The 15,438-nt window shown below is 36.3% G+C and overlaps 1 protein-coding gene across 1 annotated transcript in view; it reads right to left on the bottom strand.

Annotated features, from left to right (window-relative positions):
* Positions 1-15,438, bottom strand: part of CHM (CHM Rab escort protein) — a 214,332-nt gene that overhangs the window by 9,046 nt on the left and 189,848 nt on the right. Inside the window, exons 13-14 of the mRNA XM_068963181.1 lie at positions 13,345-13,443; positions 3,958-4,118 (exon numbers count right to left, since the gene is read on the bottom strand). Of these exons, the coding sequence (XP_068819282.1) occupies positions 3,958-4,118; positions 13,345-13,443 (260 nt within the window). The remainder of the gene's footprint in view (positions 1-3,957; positions 4,119-13,344; positions 13,444-15,438) is intronic.

Here is a 15,438-nt window from a genome sequence, read left to right as displayed (position 1 = left end):
AACAGACCAGTTCCAAATAGGAAAAGGAGTATGTCAAGGCTGTGTACTGTCACCCTTCTTATTTAACTTATATGCAGAGTACATCATGAGAAATGCTGCACTGGAAGAAACACAAGCTGGAATCAAGATTGCCGGGAGAAATATCAATAACCTCAGATATGCAGATGACACCACCCTTATGGCAGAAAGTGAAGAGGAGCTAAAAAGCCTCTTGATGAAAGTGAAAGAGGAGAGCAAAAAAGTTGGCTTAAAGCTCAACACTGAGAAAACTAAGATCATGGCATCCGGTCCCATCACTTCATTGAAAATAGACAGGGAAACAGTGGAAACAGTGTCAGACTTTATTTTTTTGGGCTCCAAAATCACTGCAGATGGTGACTGCAGCCATGAAATTAAAAGGCACTTACTCCTTGGAAGGAAAGTTATGACCAACCTAGATAGCATATTCAAAAGCAGAGACATTACTTTGCTGACGAAGGTCCGTCTAGTCAAGGCTATGGTTTTTCCTGTGGTCATGTATGGATGTGAGATTTGGACTGTGAAGAAAGCTGAGCGCCGAAGAATTGACGCTTTTCAACTGTGGTGTTGGAGAAGATTCTTGAGAGTCCCTTGGACTGCAAGGAGATCCAACCAGTCCATTCTGAAGGAGATCAGCCCTCGGATTTCTTCGGAAGGAATGATGCTAAAGCTGAAACTCCAGTACTTTTGCCACCTCATGCAAAGAGTTGACTTATTGGAAAAGATTCTGATGCTGGGATGGATTTTGGGCAGGAAGAGAAGGGGACAAAAGAGGATGAGATGGCTGGATGGCATCACAGACTCGATGGATGTGAGTCTGAGTGACCTCCAAGAGTTGGTGATGGACAGGGAGGCCTGGCGTGCTGGGACTCATGGGGTTGCAAAGAGTCAGACACGACTGAGCGACTGAACTGAACTGAACTGAATGTTTACTTAACATTGTGTCTGTTAGTCTCTAAGTCATGTCCAACTCTTTGTGACCCCATGGACTGTAGCTCACCAGGCTTCTATGTCTATGGGATTTTCCAGGTAAGAATACTGGAGTGGATTGCCATTCCCTTCTCCAGAATATCTTCCAGACCCAGTGATCAAACCTTGGTCTCCTGTATTGTAGGCAGATTCTTTACCATTTGAGCTACAAGGAAGTCTAAAAACAGAAATATTTTGACTGTGCATCACAATAAACTGTGGAAAATTCTGAGAGAGATGGGAATAGCAGACCCATCTAGCAGTTTAATGTATTTAGGATGCATCTACATTAACAAGATGAAAGTACTGTACACTACACATGTGTACTAGCAGTGCGGTGCAACAGACCTGAGGTTAAATCTTGGGTCAAAATTACCAGCTATGTGATCTTTGGCCAAGTTATTTAGCCTCTTTGGGCTTTAATTTCCTCATCTGTAAAATGGGGATGCAACAGATACTTACCTCATAGGGTTGTTTGAGGACTAAATAAGATAATATATATATATAAGATGCTTAAGACAGTGCTTGGCATATAGAAAATGCACAGTAAATGGAAGCTTCAGGAAATATGACACCTAAAATTGCCCTCTCCTTCAATAGCTTGAGAAAGTAAATGCTACTGCACTATGTGAGCAACCTGACAGTTCTTACAACCAAGAAAGTTCATCTTCAACTTACAAATTATGTACCAAAAGTCATAAGCAATTTGCTGATCTCTCCATATAAACAAAATTCTAATGGTGGTTATACTACCAGTCCAGCATCAGCCAATTTATCCCATTTCATACCTGAAATATAATACAGAGTACAGCACTATTTAACTATTCTTGTTCCCAAGGCAGTGGCAGCTCAAAGGCAATGGGGACACCTGAAAGAGGAGTGAGCTATCACTGCCTTGGGAGTATAGACCAGTAGGGACTACAGACCAGTCTATTTATCAGTATGCGTGGGTTAATGAAACATTCCTCATATAAGAAAAGAAGTATCTATGTGAGGTTCAGAAAAAAAAAAATAGAACACAGACCACAAAACTAGCAAGTCACAGAAAGAATTACATAATCGGGAATGTCTTGGTATGCTCCTGCATACAACTTTAACTTGTGAGTATCAAACAAAGATTACTTCTTATTTTTAATGTCTTCAAATCATAGTTTCAAATGAACACAAGGGAGACAGGTCTATGTTATTCAACATCTATACATTTACAAATAAGAACAGCAGATGCAAACTTGACAAATAGTAAAATGAAGCATTTTACTTAAAAAAAGGAAAATGGAAATCTCCAAGTGCTTATGTTCCTACATGGGCAAAACTTAGGTGATATTCTGAGGGTTTTATAGACAATTTGGAAGACAGGAATCATCACTTAGCATTTGGGATGAACACAGTGTAATATACTAGAATTAGAACACAGTTTATCTGAATAAACTGGCTATTTTTAAAAGTTATTATTGATGCCCTTTAACGTAGGCATTATAATATTTCTCCTAAAACTTATTTGAGGTTAAAAGCTATATAACAAATATAAGCTTACTTATAATTAATAGCATATAATAATTAGCACCCAAACTAGCATTATTGTTTTCTTCTGTGGTAACACTGTACTCAAGTCTATCTTCTTGGGAAGCAAATTAACTCATGATAAAATTATCCTTTAATTATAATTTCTAGCTTACAGCTTAGATCACATTAGCACTTGTATACTAAGTCCTTATTTAAGGCCTTTCATTTTGGTTAAAAAACATTAAAGTTCACTGATAAATAAAGTTATCTGGCTGATAACTTGTTGGTAATTTCTGCTTGGGAAAAACTGGAACATCAAAGCAAAAACGACCTGGCCATTTTAAGCCATAAATGTAGATACTGAACTATTCTGGGTTCCTATTAAACTAACAGAACAAAAAATGGATGAGAGATGTGACTTCTTGTTTCTGTTTCTTATCACTGACTAAATATGATTATCCTGGATTACCATTAGACTCTGAGGATTAAAAACAAAGAATCTGGCAAACAACTGTAAATGTATGGGTCACGGCTTTGCTGCTATGCTGAAAAATTAGATTAAAGGCTCAAAGAAGCCATTTGTTCCTATAAGATCCTTGCTACTAGTGGGAATGAAATTTCCACCTGTAGTCTTGGAAAAATGTTAAATTATCCATTTATTGATTCAAAAGATAGATGTACTAACTATACTGCTGAAAAGGTTAGACTTATGCCTCAAAAACAGTATTTTCTGCTCTTCTCTTTTGGTAAAGTGCAGAAAAGTATATTTGTACATGCATATGAATTTTCAGCTTAGTAGAGTCTTAATTTACTTTTGGCATTTTGTGTCACCTATCTTGTACCTTTATAGCCCTGCCCAGGAGTGCTGTCACAAATTCAACCTTGATTTAACATACTCCTCAGCAGTTATTATAGTAGCTTTGAGACACCAGCTTGTGTCAAAACATTAAAGGAATCATGTTCACTGTGAAAAGCTGTATGTTCTTTTCCATGATAAGAATGTGCCTTAAAGATGCCATTTAAAAAATACATCTTGTGTGCCTTACCAGTTACACGCCTTTTGAAATGACTCAAGTTTAAAGAGGAAAAAAGTACATGTATTTCAAAATACACTGATAGACCACAATTTAAATTAGAAGCAATGTCTCTTTAGAATATTGGCATTATAAATTCATTTTCTGGATATGTATTTCTAAGATCTTCTATCCTTATCCCCACAATGGAACTCATAAACAATCTCTTATATTTCATCATTATATTCAAGACCAGGACAATATTTAATACTACATTTAAAATATATTTAATGCGGCTTTGTTGTTCAGAGAGAAAATGTTTAGGAGCAAATTACAGAGATGGTATTAAATGAGAGAGATGCTCTTTTAGTCCACCTCTCAGAGGAAAAAAGAATTCACTTTCCCTACCACACCAACTTCTTAATCTAAAACTGAGAAAGACCAACAGCCTTACCTGTTTGACTGCATTATCATTTCCTAAAGCACAGTCTGGGCCAGAGCAGACATAAACGTTTGATGGTAAATCATTATAAGAGTTCCTGCTGACATCTGAAGAATCTCTCATATTGAAGTAAAGACCCCATAGAAGTCTTGGCTTTTCAATTTCTTCATTTTCTAAATGTAAACATAAATTTTATGTATATCTAATGTACAGTATACCTCTCAATTACTATAATATGTAGCCAATTACTAACAAAGTCATAACTATACATTATAGTAAATCAGAGCTTTGTATTTCAACAAAAATATATCTGCATACACATACTCTAATACATGTATATGATATTTCAAGCAATGATGGCTTTTCAACCTAAGACAAGTTAGATTTAAAAATTATTTTGATTATCAGTAAGTTACTTAGATTTAACTCCAATCACATTTTCTTGGACTTTTCTTATTTCTCATCACCAGTATCAAAGTGCTTATGATCATATTCATCTTTAAATTATGCTAGTGAAGTAAGAAGTTAACATAAACTGATTATCTTATATTTCACATGGATAAACCAACTTCAATTATAAAGTCAATACTATACATAGGATTATGAGAGGACCAGAATAGAAAAATCTGTAGACAGGGAGTAGGGAAATTCCCTGAAAGTCTGGTGGTTAAGACTTGGTGCTTTCACTGCTGTGGCCCAGGTTCAATTCCCAGTTGGGGAACTAAGATCCGATAAGTATATGGCATTTAGCTAATAAAGAAAAAATATGAAGTAGACTACAGTTACCTTCAGTTAGGGAGGAACTGAGGGAAAGTACAGGTTAATGGCCCCCCAAAACAGTGGAAACAGTGTCAGACTTTACTTTTTGGAGCTTCAAAATCACTGCAGATGGTGATTGCAGCCATGAAATTAAAAGAGGCTTACTCCTTGGAAGGAAAGTTATGACCAACCTAGATAGCATATTCAAAAGCAGAGACATTACTTTGCCAACAAAGGTCCATATAATCAAGGCTATGGTTTTTCTAGTGGTCACGTATGGAAGTGAGAGTTGGACAGTGAAGAAAGCTGAGAGCTGAAGAATTGATGCTTTTGAACTGTGGTGTTGGAGAAGACTCTTGAGAGTCCCTTGGACTGCAAGGAGATCGAACCAGTCCATCCTAAAGGAGATCAGTCCTGGGTGTTTATTGGAAGGACTGATGTTGAAGCTGATATTCCAATACTTTGGCCACCTGATGCAAAAGGTTGACTCATTGGAAAATATCGTGATGCTGGGAGATTGAGGGAAGGAGGAGAAGGGGATGACAGAGGATGAGATGGCTGCATGGCATCACCGACTCGATGGACATGAGTTTGGGTAAACTCCGGGAGTTGGTGATGGACAGGGAGGCCTGGCATGCTGCGATTCACAGGGTTGCAGAGAGTCGGAAACAATTGAGTGACTGAACTGAGCAGGTTAATGGCATTGTACAAGAGAGAGGAATCAAGACCATCCCCAAGAAAAAGAAATGCAGAAAAGCAAAATTGCTGTCTAGGAGGCCTTACAAATAGTTGTGAAAAGAAGAGAAGTGAAAAGCAAAGTAGAAAAGAAAGATATACCCATTTGAATGCAGAGTTCCAAAGAATAGCAAGGAGACATAAGAAAGCCTTCTTCAGCGATCAATGCAAAGAAATAGAGGCAAACAACAGAATGGGAAAGACTAGAGATCTCTTCAAGAAAATTAGAGATAACAAGGGAACATTTCATGGAAAGATGGGCTTGATAAAGGACAGAAATGGTATGGACCTAACAGAAGCAGAAGATATTAAGAAGAGGTGGCAAGAATACACAGAAGAACTGTACAAAAAAGATCTTCACGACCCAGATAATCACGATGGTGTGATCACTCACACTCACCTAGAGCCAGACATCCTGGAATGTGAAGTCAAGTGGGCCTGAGGAAGCATCACTATGAACAAAGGTAGTGGAGGTGATGGAATTCCAACTGAGCTATTTCAAATCCTAAAAGATGATGCTGTGAAAGTGCCGCACTCAATATGCCAGCAAATTTGGAAAACTCAGCAGTGGCCACAGGACTGGAAAAGGTCAGCTTTCATTCCAATCCCAAAGAAAGGCAATGCCAAAGAATGCTCAAAATACCACACAATTGCACTCATCTCACACGCTAGTGAAGTAATGCTCAAAATTCTCCAAGCCAGGCTTCAACAATACGTGAACTGTAAACTTCCCGATGTTCATGCTGGTTTTCGAAAAGGCAGAGGAACCAGAGATCAAATTGCCAACATCCGGTGGATCACTGAAGAAGCAAGAGAGTTCCAGAAAAAATATCTATTTTTGCTTTATGGACTGTGCCAAAGCCTTTGACTGTGTGCGTCCCAATAAACTGTGTTAAATTCTGAAAGAGATGGGAATATCAGACCACCTGACCTGCCTCTTGAGAAACCTATATGCAGGTCAGGAAGCAACAGTTAGAACTGGACATGGAACAACAGACTGGTTCTAAATAGGAAAAGGAGTACGTCAAGGCTGTATATTGTCACCCTTCTTACTTAACTTATATGCAGAGTACATCATGAGAAATGCTGGGGTAGAGGAAGCACAAGCTGGAATCAAGATTGCTGGGAGAAATATCAGTAACCTCAGATATGCAGATGACACTACCCTTATGGCAGAAAGTGAAGAGGAACTAAAAAGCCTCTTGATGAAAGTGAAAGAGGAGAGTGAAAAAGTTGGCTTAAAACTCAACATTCAGAAAACTAAGATCATGGCATCTGGTCCCATCAATCCATGGCAAATAGATGGGGAAACAGTGGAAACAGTGGCTGACTTTATTTTTCTAGGCTCCAAAATCACTGCAGATGGGTATTGCAGCCATGAAATTAAAAGATGCTTACTCCTTGGAAGGAAACTTATGACCAATCTAGACAGCATATTAAAAAGCAGAGACATTACTTTGCCAACAAAGTCCGTCTAGTCACGGCTATTGTTTTTCCAGTAGTTATGTATGGATGTGAGATTTGGACTATAAAGAAAGCTGAGCACAGAAGAATTGATGCTTTTGAACTGTGGTGTTGGAGAAGACTCTTGAGAATCCCTTGGACTGCAAGGAGATCCAACCAGTCCATCCTAAAAGAGATCAGTCCTGGGTGTTCATTGGAAGGACTGATGTTGAAGCTGAAACTCCAATACTTTGGCCACCTAATGCGAAGAAGTGACTCATTTGAAAAGACCTTGATGCTGGGAAGGATTGAGGACGGGAGGAGAAGGGGACGATGGAGGATGAGATGGTTGGATGGCATCCCCGACTCAATGGACATGGATTTGTGTGGACTCTGGCAGTAGGTGATGGACAGGGAGGCCTGGCATGCTGCGGTTCATGGAGTCGCAAAGAGTCAGATACGACTGAGCCACTGAACTGAACTGAACAGGTTAATGGCTAAAGGGTGATGGAAATATTCTAAAACTGACTGTGGTGATGTTTCAACAACAAATTAAAAAACAGTGGATTTTACACTTTAAATGGGTAAACTGTATGGTATGTGAATCTCAATAAAGCTGATTAAAAATAGTATATACAAGATTAAAACTTGGATATCCTCACTCACTAACACTCTGTCCTACTAGATTACCAAAGTAATGCCAACCAACAAGAAAAATACGATTATGAGACTGTAAGTTGTTTTCAGTACACATTCTCTCATTTACAGCAAGCATTTATTATATATGTTAGGTATCAGGCTAGGAGCTGGGGATACAAAGATTGAGTAGACTTAGTCCCTATTCTCTTGAATTTTCATGTTCCCTAATACAGAGCATAGTATACAACAGATGCTCAATGAGTAATTCTTGAACTAATTTTAATTCTGTTTTCAGGTAGTATGATATGCTATAAAAAGTTATTAATCTCAATAACTAAAGCCTATTCCTTGCTTTCAAACTGTGAAGTGATGCTTCCAAACTGTGGTGCTGGAGAAGACTCTTGAGAGTTCATGGACAGCAAGGAGATCAAACCAGTCAATCTTAAAGGAAATCAACCCTGATGATGCTGAAGGTGAAGCTCCCATACTTTGGCCACCTGATGTGAACAAATGACTAATTGGAAAAGACCTTGATGCCGTTCAAGACTGAAGGCAGAAGGAGAAGAGGGGGCAGAAGATTAGATGGCTGGATGGCATCACTGACTCAATGGACATGAACTTGGGCATACTCCAGGAGATGGTAAGGGATAGGGAAGCCTGGTGTGCTGCAGTCTATGGGGTTGTGAAAAGTCATATATGACTTGATAACAGAACAGCAACATTCCTTGCTATCTTAATAATTATTTTTATGCCTCTCCTCCTTGGAAATGTTATAATTACATTTTCTTTGGTTGAAAACAGAAAACATTACTGTTAATATATTTATTGACTACAATGTTTTCTTAGCCTGAATTTGAAGAAAACCTCAAATTTTATATATTAGTAACAATGGATGTACATGACAATTACCCAAGAGCATGAAGCACTATAGGAATCATAAAGAAAATTGTAAAGTTATAATTATCTAGTTAATTAAATCTTATTTGTTAATTTATAATCAGTGTAGAAAAGTTAGCTAATTGTAGTATTCAGTTAAAAAGAATGCCCTATCCCCCAATTCAGGACAAACAGGCATTTATTATACTTAACTCAAAATATCTCCACTAAAGAATACCAAATATGTTCTTTTCCTTGTTCATCCTGAATAATTTATAATTATTAATGTGATAGGACACAGAAACTCTGGATGAAGTGATTCTTTAAGACGTCCCTTTCTAATGCCAAGATCTATGAGTCTAAGGTATCACCAGCTTTGTGTAACCACACAATAGATGGCAAAGACTACTTACTAACAAAATTAAGGAACATAAGATACTCGTATTTCATAGCTAAAACTATATGGCTCTTAGTAAGTTTATTGGTGAGTCTGGTTTCATTAAATGTTACAGGAAGACAATTAAACATAGTGCCTATCACTTGTGAAACCAGACTCTAGGAGCATTGCAGAAAAGTGGGCTAAGATCTGGAAGTCCCTTAATATTGCTCATTCCATTTCTAAGCATATCATGTCTAGTCAAGGCTATGGTTTTTCCTGTGGTCATGTATGGATGTGAGAGTTGGACCATGAAGAAGGCTGAGCGCTGAATTGAAGCTTTTGAACAGTGGTGTTGGAGAAGACTCTTGAGAGTCCCTTGGACTGCAAGGAGATCCAACCAGTCCATTCTGAAGATCAACCCTGGGATTTCTTTGGAAGGAATGATGCTAAAGCTGAAACTCCAGTACTTTGGCCACCTCATGCAAAGAGTTGACTCCTTGGAAAAGACTCTGATGCTGGGAGGGATTGTGGGCAGGAGGGGAAGGGGACGACAGAAGATGAGATGGCTGGATGGCATCACTGACTCGATGGACGTGAATCTGAGTGAACTCCGGGAGATGGTGATGGACACGGAGGCCTGGCGTGCTGCAATTCATGGGGTCGCAAAGAGTTGGACACAACTGAGTGACTGAACTGAACTGAAGAGAGCTTATCTTATATTTTATGAAAGTTCCAGCTTAGAGGAGGGCCTTCACTCAATACAAGTTGGGGAAAATGAATAATCCTATCAATTTAGGAAAGAAATTTCATAGAGGTTGAGGCTTTGAAAGGAAACCAAGAAAATGAAAAGTTAACACAGGCTGAAGATAAATGGTCTAGATACAAGGGAGTTATCGGGCTTTGACCCTAAAAGCCTGAAAGAACATATAATTGCTTCATCTTTCTTTGAGGCCAGCTTGAAGGTAGAGAGCTGGAAAAATAACATGCAGTTGTGTAGTGCACAATTGTCAAAAAATATTAAAGTTTCCAAGGTTTGGATAGGAATACATCACTTGGCCAGAAACAGAATTGGTTTTCTGTAAAAGCTCATTTCATTCAATTAGATTGTGCAAAGACTAAACAAGGAATAGGTAATTTAGAATAAAATCTTGCACAAATTAAACTGAGGCAAGTACAGAACAAAGTAGCCCAAAGAAAATCAACAATGGCGCACCAAATAAAAGCAACAAATAGTCTACAGTTGCATGTCATGTCTAGGGAGAGAGTGAACTACTTTAGCAACATAGCTAACATGAGACCAAGAGAGTAGGAAACTACTACAGATACCACCTAGACTGAACACAGCAAATGCAAAAAGGAATTAAGATAAGGCATTTGACTTCTCAGTCCAGCAATTCTGAATACCCTTATCAGCCACCTTTTTCAAAATGACATCTATAAGGGGAATTCCTATTTTTAGGCAGTGCTACTTTTTGACATAGGAACTGAATGAGATGGAATGAGGTAACTTCACGTGTTGTGCCCAATGGAGGGAAAAAGAGAAAGAAGATGGTACAAGTCATGATACTACATTGCACACATTTGAAGATACTGTACTAATGAAATTCCTGCTTCAGTTTGTACAGAAAAATCTTAAATTCCTGAGTAAAATAAGTAATACTTAGGGAAAGTCTACCAGTGCTTAGAAGGATGTTATGGAATCTAGGGACTTCCCAAGTGGTGCTAGTGGTAAAGAATCTGCCTGCCAATGCAGGAGATGTAGAAGATGTGGGTTTGATCCCTGGGTTGAGAAGATCCTCTGGAGAAGGAAATGCCAACCCATTCCAGTATTCTTTCCTGGAAACTTCCATGGACAGAGAAGCCAGGTGGGCTATAGTCCATGTGGTCACAAAGAGTCAGAAACGACTGAGTGACTGAGCATGCACGCATGCATAGATTTTTGAGGAATTAACGCACCTATGAATGGTGAGCAATCACCTCATTTTCTCACTCATAGAATCAGGTTTATTAGGCATAAAACGTCTGAAATGTCCTTGCATTGTGAAGCAGGGAATAATTTAGAGATTTCTGATGTGCTTAAAAGGGCCTGGGAAGTAGGGCTCTTGGAAGTATTAGTACAACTGCTTCTTTAAGGCATAGCATATGATAAGAGCTCCAGCTGATACCTTAAACATGAACAAGGAAGGAGAGAGAACAGAAGGCAAGGACATTGAATTTCTCAGATACAAAGGAAAAGTAGTACTGTGTTTGAGAAGAGAACATTACCTTTTACAATAAATAAACTTCATTAAAGTGACTAGGCTGACTTTCATGGAAGCTTATGAAGCACAGCACTACACAAAACATAGAATTCGAATAAAAAGAAAATAAGCTTAAATAATGTTATTCTTCTGGCATGAACTTTAAGAGAAAATATTTATAAAGCTCTAAAGCATAAGGTTTCATATCACTGTTAGATAACTAGAACATTAACAGTACAAGCCACCAATCCGTGAAAACAGGGGCTTTTGCTATAGAGGAGAATGTGCTTTAATGTATTAAAAGTTCATATTGTTCATAAAGTTCCTTCTTCCTCATTTAGGCAGGAAAATGAATGGAGTTCTCTTCTCCAGGTGACTTTGCCTCTTTGACCTGCCATGGCCCAGTGCTCACTTTATCTGGTGATTCATTTTCAATAACTCCAACAGTATTTGTTCTGACATTTTAATTAAAATATGACCACTACCTCATCCTGATGATAAAAAGGCCTATGTGTCAGTGAAAACTAGCTTTTCAGTGCCTCAGTGCACCTGATGACCCCTCTGAGCACATAGTTCTTACTAAAGAATTTCACTCATGTTCTGAACAATACATCATTTCAAAATGGGATCACATTAACCATTAAGATTAATGCTTAAAAATCTAAAATGGCTAGAAGATGCTAAGGAATGGATATGTAATTTCCCCATTTTGACTTTTAAAAAAGAAAATTATATGCATTTAAAAAATGAAGAGCAATGATACAAGACTAAAATTTAGTGTATTATTTGAGACTACCACACAATGAAATTACAAAAAAATTATGAAAAACTTCAGAAAAAAGAAGGAATTCAGAGTTTTTATAAGCAAGGTAATTAAAGCCAAAGATAAAACTGATTTCACATTACAGTTAAGAATATTGTTGTGTACCATAAATCTGCAATCAAATTTTTAATGTATTATAAAAATTTTTTTATGATTTTTTATGAACCGGTTTTATTTTATTTGCATTTAACATGATTATACACATTCATGTGTCTAACCAGATCTGCACTGTTAAAAATACAAGTACAATAACATTCAACATGAGGTACTTCATATTTATATATTTTTCCTTCATAAATAATGCTGTAAGCTCCTGAATTCAAGCACTCTGATGCACAACTAGCTAGTGTCTAAATTAACAAGCTTATTTAGACACCTTAAAAAAAAAAGACAGTTCAATACAATAATTATGTAGAAATTACACCATTTACTTAAATACTGTATTAAGATATGCTTAAAGAATGTTACATTAGAACTGCTAACCATATGGAACAAATTAAATTCTAAACTAAAGTGAAATAAATTTTCAGGTTGCAGGATTTGATTCAGGCAGCTCAAAATGAAATTAATTATATTTGTTTTCCTATGTAAATGCCCCTTTATGCACTGTCTCTGCAAAGAAAACAAGCAAGACACACAGGAGATGAACTAAAAGGAAACACAATAAGTAGGGAGTAAATAAATTGTTGCCTGAACAAACACAGCATTCAAAGAAAATGAAGACATATGAATCAATGAGGAAACTGGCCAGAATTCAACTGGACATGCTAATCCTATAATGAAAATCACCATCACTTCATATAAATGAATAAGATCCATTAGGCTATGTTTTGATCAATTATACACAACATTCACTACAATTTGCTCCATTCATATCTATAAGAACTACCCTATGATGTGGGGATAAAAGTTACACAATTTATGGCTGAAAAGCATTTTTCCACCATGAGTAAGTAGCAAAGTGATATATATATATATATATATCTTGAAAGCTAAATATCACATCACTAACATACTATGCATTAAAAGACAATTATTGGTCAGGAAGGATTCCTGAATTTTCCAATTAATAGTTTAATCTCTCAGTCGAACCAAGTTTTTTTTCCTTAATAAATGAAGAAAACTTTTTCTGATAAAGGAATATATGCTTGTTGTACAACATATATAAAATAAAGAAAATTAAAAAAAATATTACCTATAATTTCACCAAGATTGACAGATTTCCTGATAGTCTTTTTCTATGCAAGTATGTACACATATAAATGTATAGTTTTGCACTTAATATATACATTGTGTGTCAGATGTATATTTTCCTTTATCCTTACAGACACTACCCCATTTTTAGGAAGAGAATGCGCTTAATCGCTTAATCATCCTAGGAAAACATGTAAGTACTGGTGCTGAATATAACAGATTCTAGTTCAGGCTACAGAAACCTTCAAGACATCTCTAAGAAAAGTGGTCAAATTACCTTTACATCATGAATCACTGATTATGGTTCTTACCTATCTCCGTTTCGGTATATGGAGTAAACAATTTCTGCACAACTGGTTCTAAATCTTCTCTTGCTGTTTTAGAAGATGTACAAGTCAAATGAACCAAATCTGTTTTAAAAAAAAAAAAACATTTTGAGTTCCTGCATATCACAAATTTCACTGTGTACTAATATTCAAGGCACGAAGCTGGTGCCATGGGGGAAGAGAGTCAAGTAAGTCATGGCCCCTGCCTTTAAGAAGTTTATAATCTAGTGATGGTGGCATGTAAAAACCAAAGCAATAGGCTATGTGTGTTAACTGTATAGCAAAAATACATGTTAACTAAGAGGGAACATATTGAGACTCAAGAAGTACCAGTGTATGGTTTTGTCAAATCAGTACAGAAAAAAGCTTAGGAAACCATGTGTTCATAGAAAGAGCTTAAGCTATTCTGAAAACATTCCCAGAGAAGGTGGATAAAGGATTGCTAAGCAAAATATTGTATAAAGAAAAAGACTAAAAGTGGACTATCCATTTACTTTAGAGACTACACTTCATATTCTTCAGACTGAAAAGACCATTTATGCAAACTTTACTGGTAAGTTAAAAACAAATCATCTATTCATTATAGGGTTCTCTAAGAAAGCTTTTGGGGAATACTGTTAGCTTAGTTTAAATCATACATATACTTAAAAGTCTATAATATGGCACAAGTCAAAACAGTCTGTAATATTTTCAGGATTTCCAAATAATTTTGTTTTGCATTTACAGATTCATGAGGCCTGGACTTCAAAGAATGTTTGGGTTAGAATATCATGTACAAAAGGGCCCTTCATGGAAGTGAAATACTGCAGTCTAAGGAACTCAGAATTCCTAAAGGCCTACATATTAATACATAGGGTAAAAGAAGGACAAAAGGGTCTATGTATTGAAAGGAAGAACTAAGAGGATCCCTAAATGGGAGTAATTTTTGTGGTTCTGTAAAGGGCTTAGGGCAGAACAGAATTATGGAAGAAAAAAATACATATTAGAGAAAAGTATAAGAACTGAGATATTCCTGCTCCTAAAACCCCAGTAGAGAAGTACATGTGCTTCTTTGCTATAAATTTATTTTAGGTTAGTAGACATTTTTAAACCTCAGGAAGATAGTTCAAAGTTTACAACAGAAATGTAACATCAGAATTGAATTCTCTTTAAATATATCTAAGCATAGAGGGACTTTTAATAACCATGTGAGCTAAAATCAAAATTGTAGTATTTTTTCCAGGTTTACCAACTTAAGTGATATTCTAAGGAAGTTCCTGTCTTATGTATGGCCAATAAAATACCCATCCTATTTAAGCAATGTTTTTATATGAATGTAATAATGATTCCCATTGGTTCTGGGATATTGAAGGATATATGGTACTAATTACTTCAAAATGTAAACAACTTTCACAACAAAATTATTCCTAATGAAAATAATGAAATATTTTATTTCCTAATGAAATAAAGATTTTCAACTGTTATATAACTTTGGTGGGAAGTTTAAAGTCCCTAGATAAATTCTGAATTAAACAGAGTATATAACTGTAGAAATCTCTGATGTAACACTTGACAGAAATTGTCCTGTCTCTCATCTCAGTCTCACAAAATACTAACATTCACATCAAAGTTCTCAATTTTCCAATTCTTTCCTATTCAATTAATGTGTACTAGAGAAAAAGCAGGTGAATGTGAATATAAATTAAAAAGTATATTTAAAAAAAATCTTAATAGTAAAATACTAGTTCTATAAATCAGGATATATAAAAGAAATACAACAAGTAACTATACCCTTATGTTTCCTAACAATGTAAGAGAGTTCAGTTCATGCAATGATATCAAAATTTTCTAGTAATAAAGTCAGATTAGCATTTTGTACTTAACAAGTTTTATTACAATTCTTAGAAGAAAAAATTAAAGATACCCATAACTTGAATGCTAATATATATACCTTGATTATGCTTAGATTCGACATTATTATTAATAATTGATTTACAATTTTAAGGTATGAACAACTGTTTTTTTCTTTCTGCTCCTTGTTACCTGCTTTTCCTGTTACCTGCTTTCCCTGTTATCTATATTACTTTCTTGTTTAGGTCA

This window comes from Capricornis sumatraensis, chromosome X (assembly GCF_032405125.1).
Source record: "Capricornis sumatraensis isolate serow.1 chromosome X, serow.2, whole genome shotgun sequence".
In the NCBI taxonomy this organism is placed as follows: domain Eukaryota; kingdom Metazoa; phylum Chordata; class Mammalia; order Artiodactyla; family Bovidae; genus Capricornis; species Capricornis sumatraensis.
The sequence above is the reverse complement of the archived record's forward strand: the minus strand, read 5'-3'. Positions and strand labels throughout refer to the sequence as shown.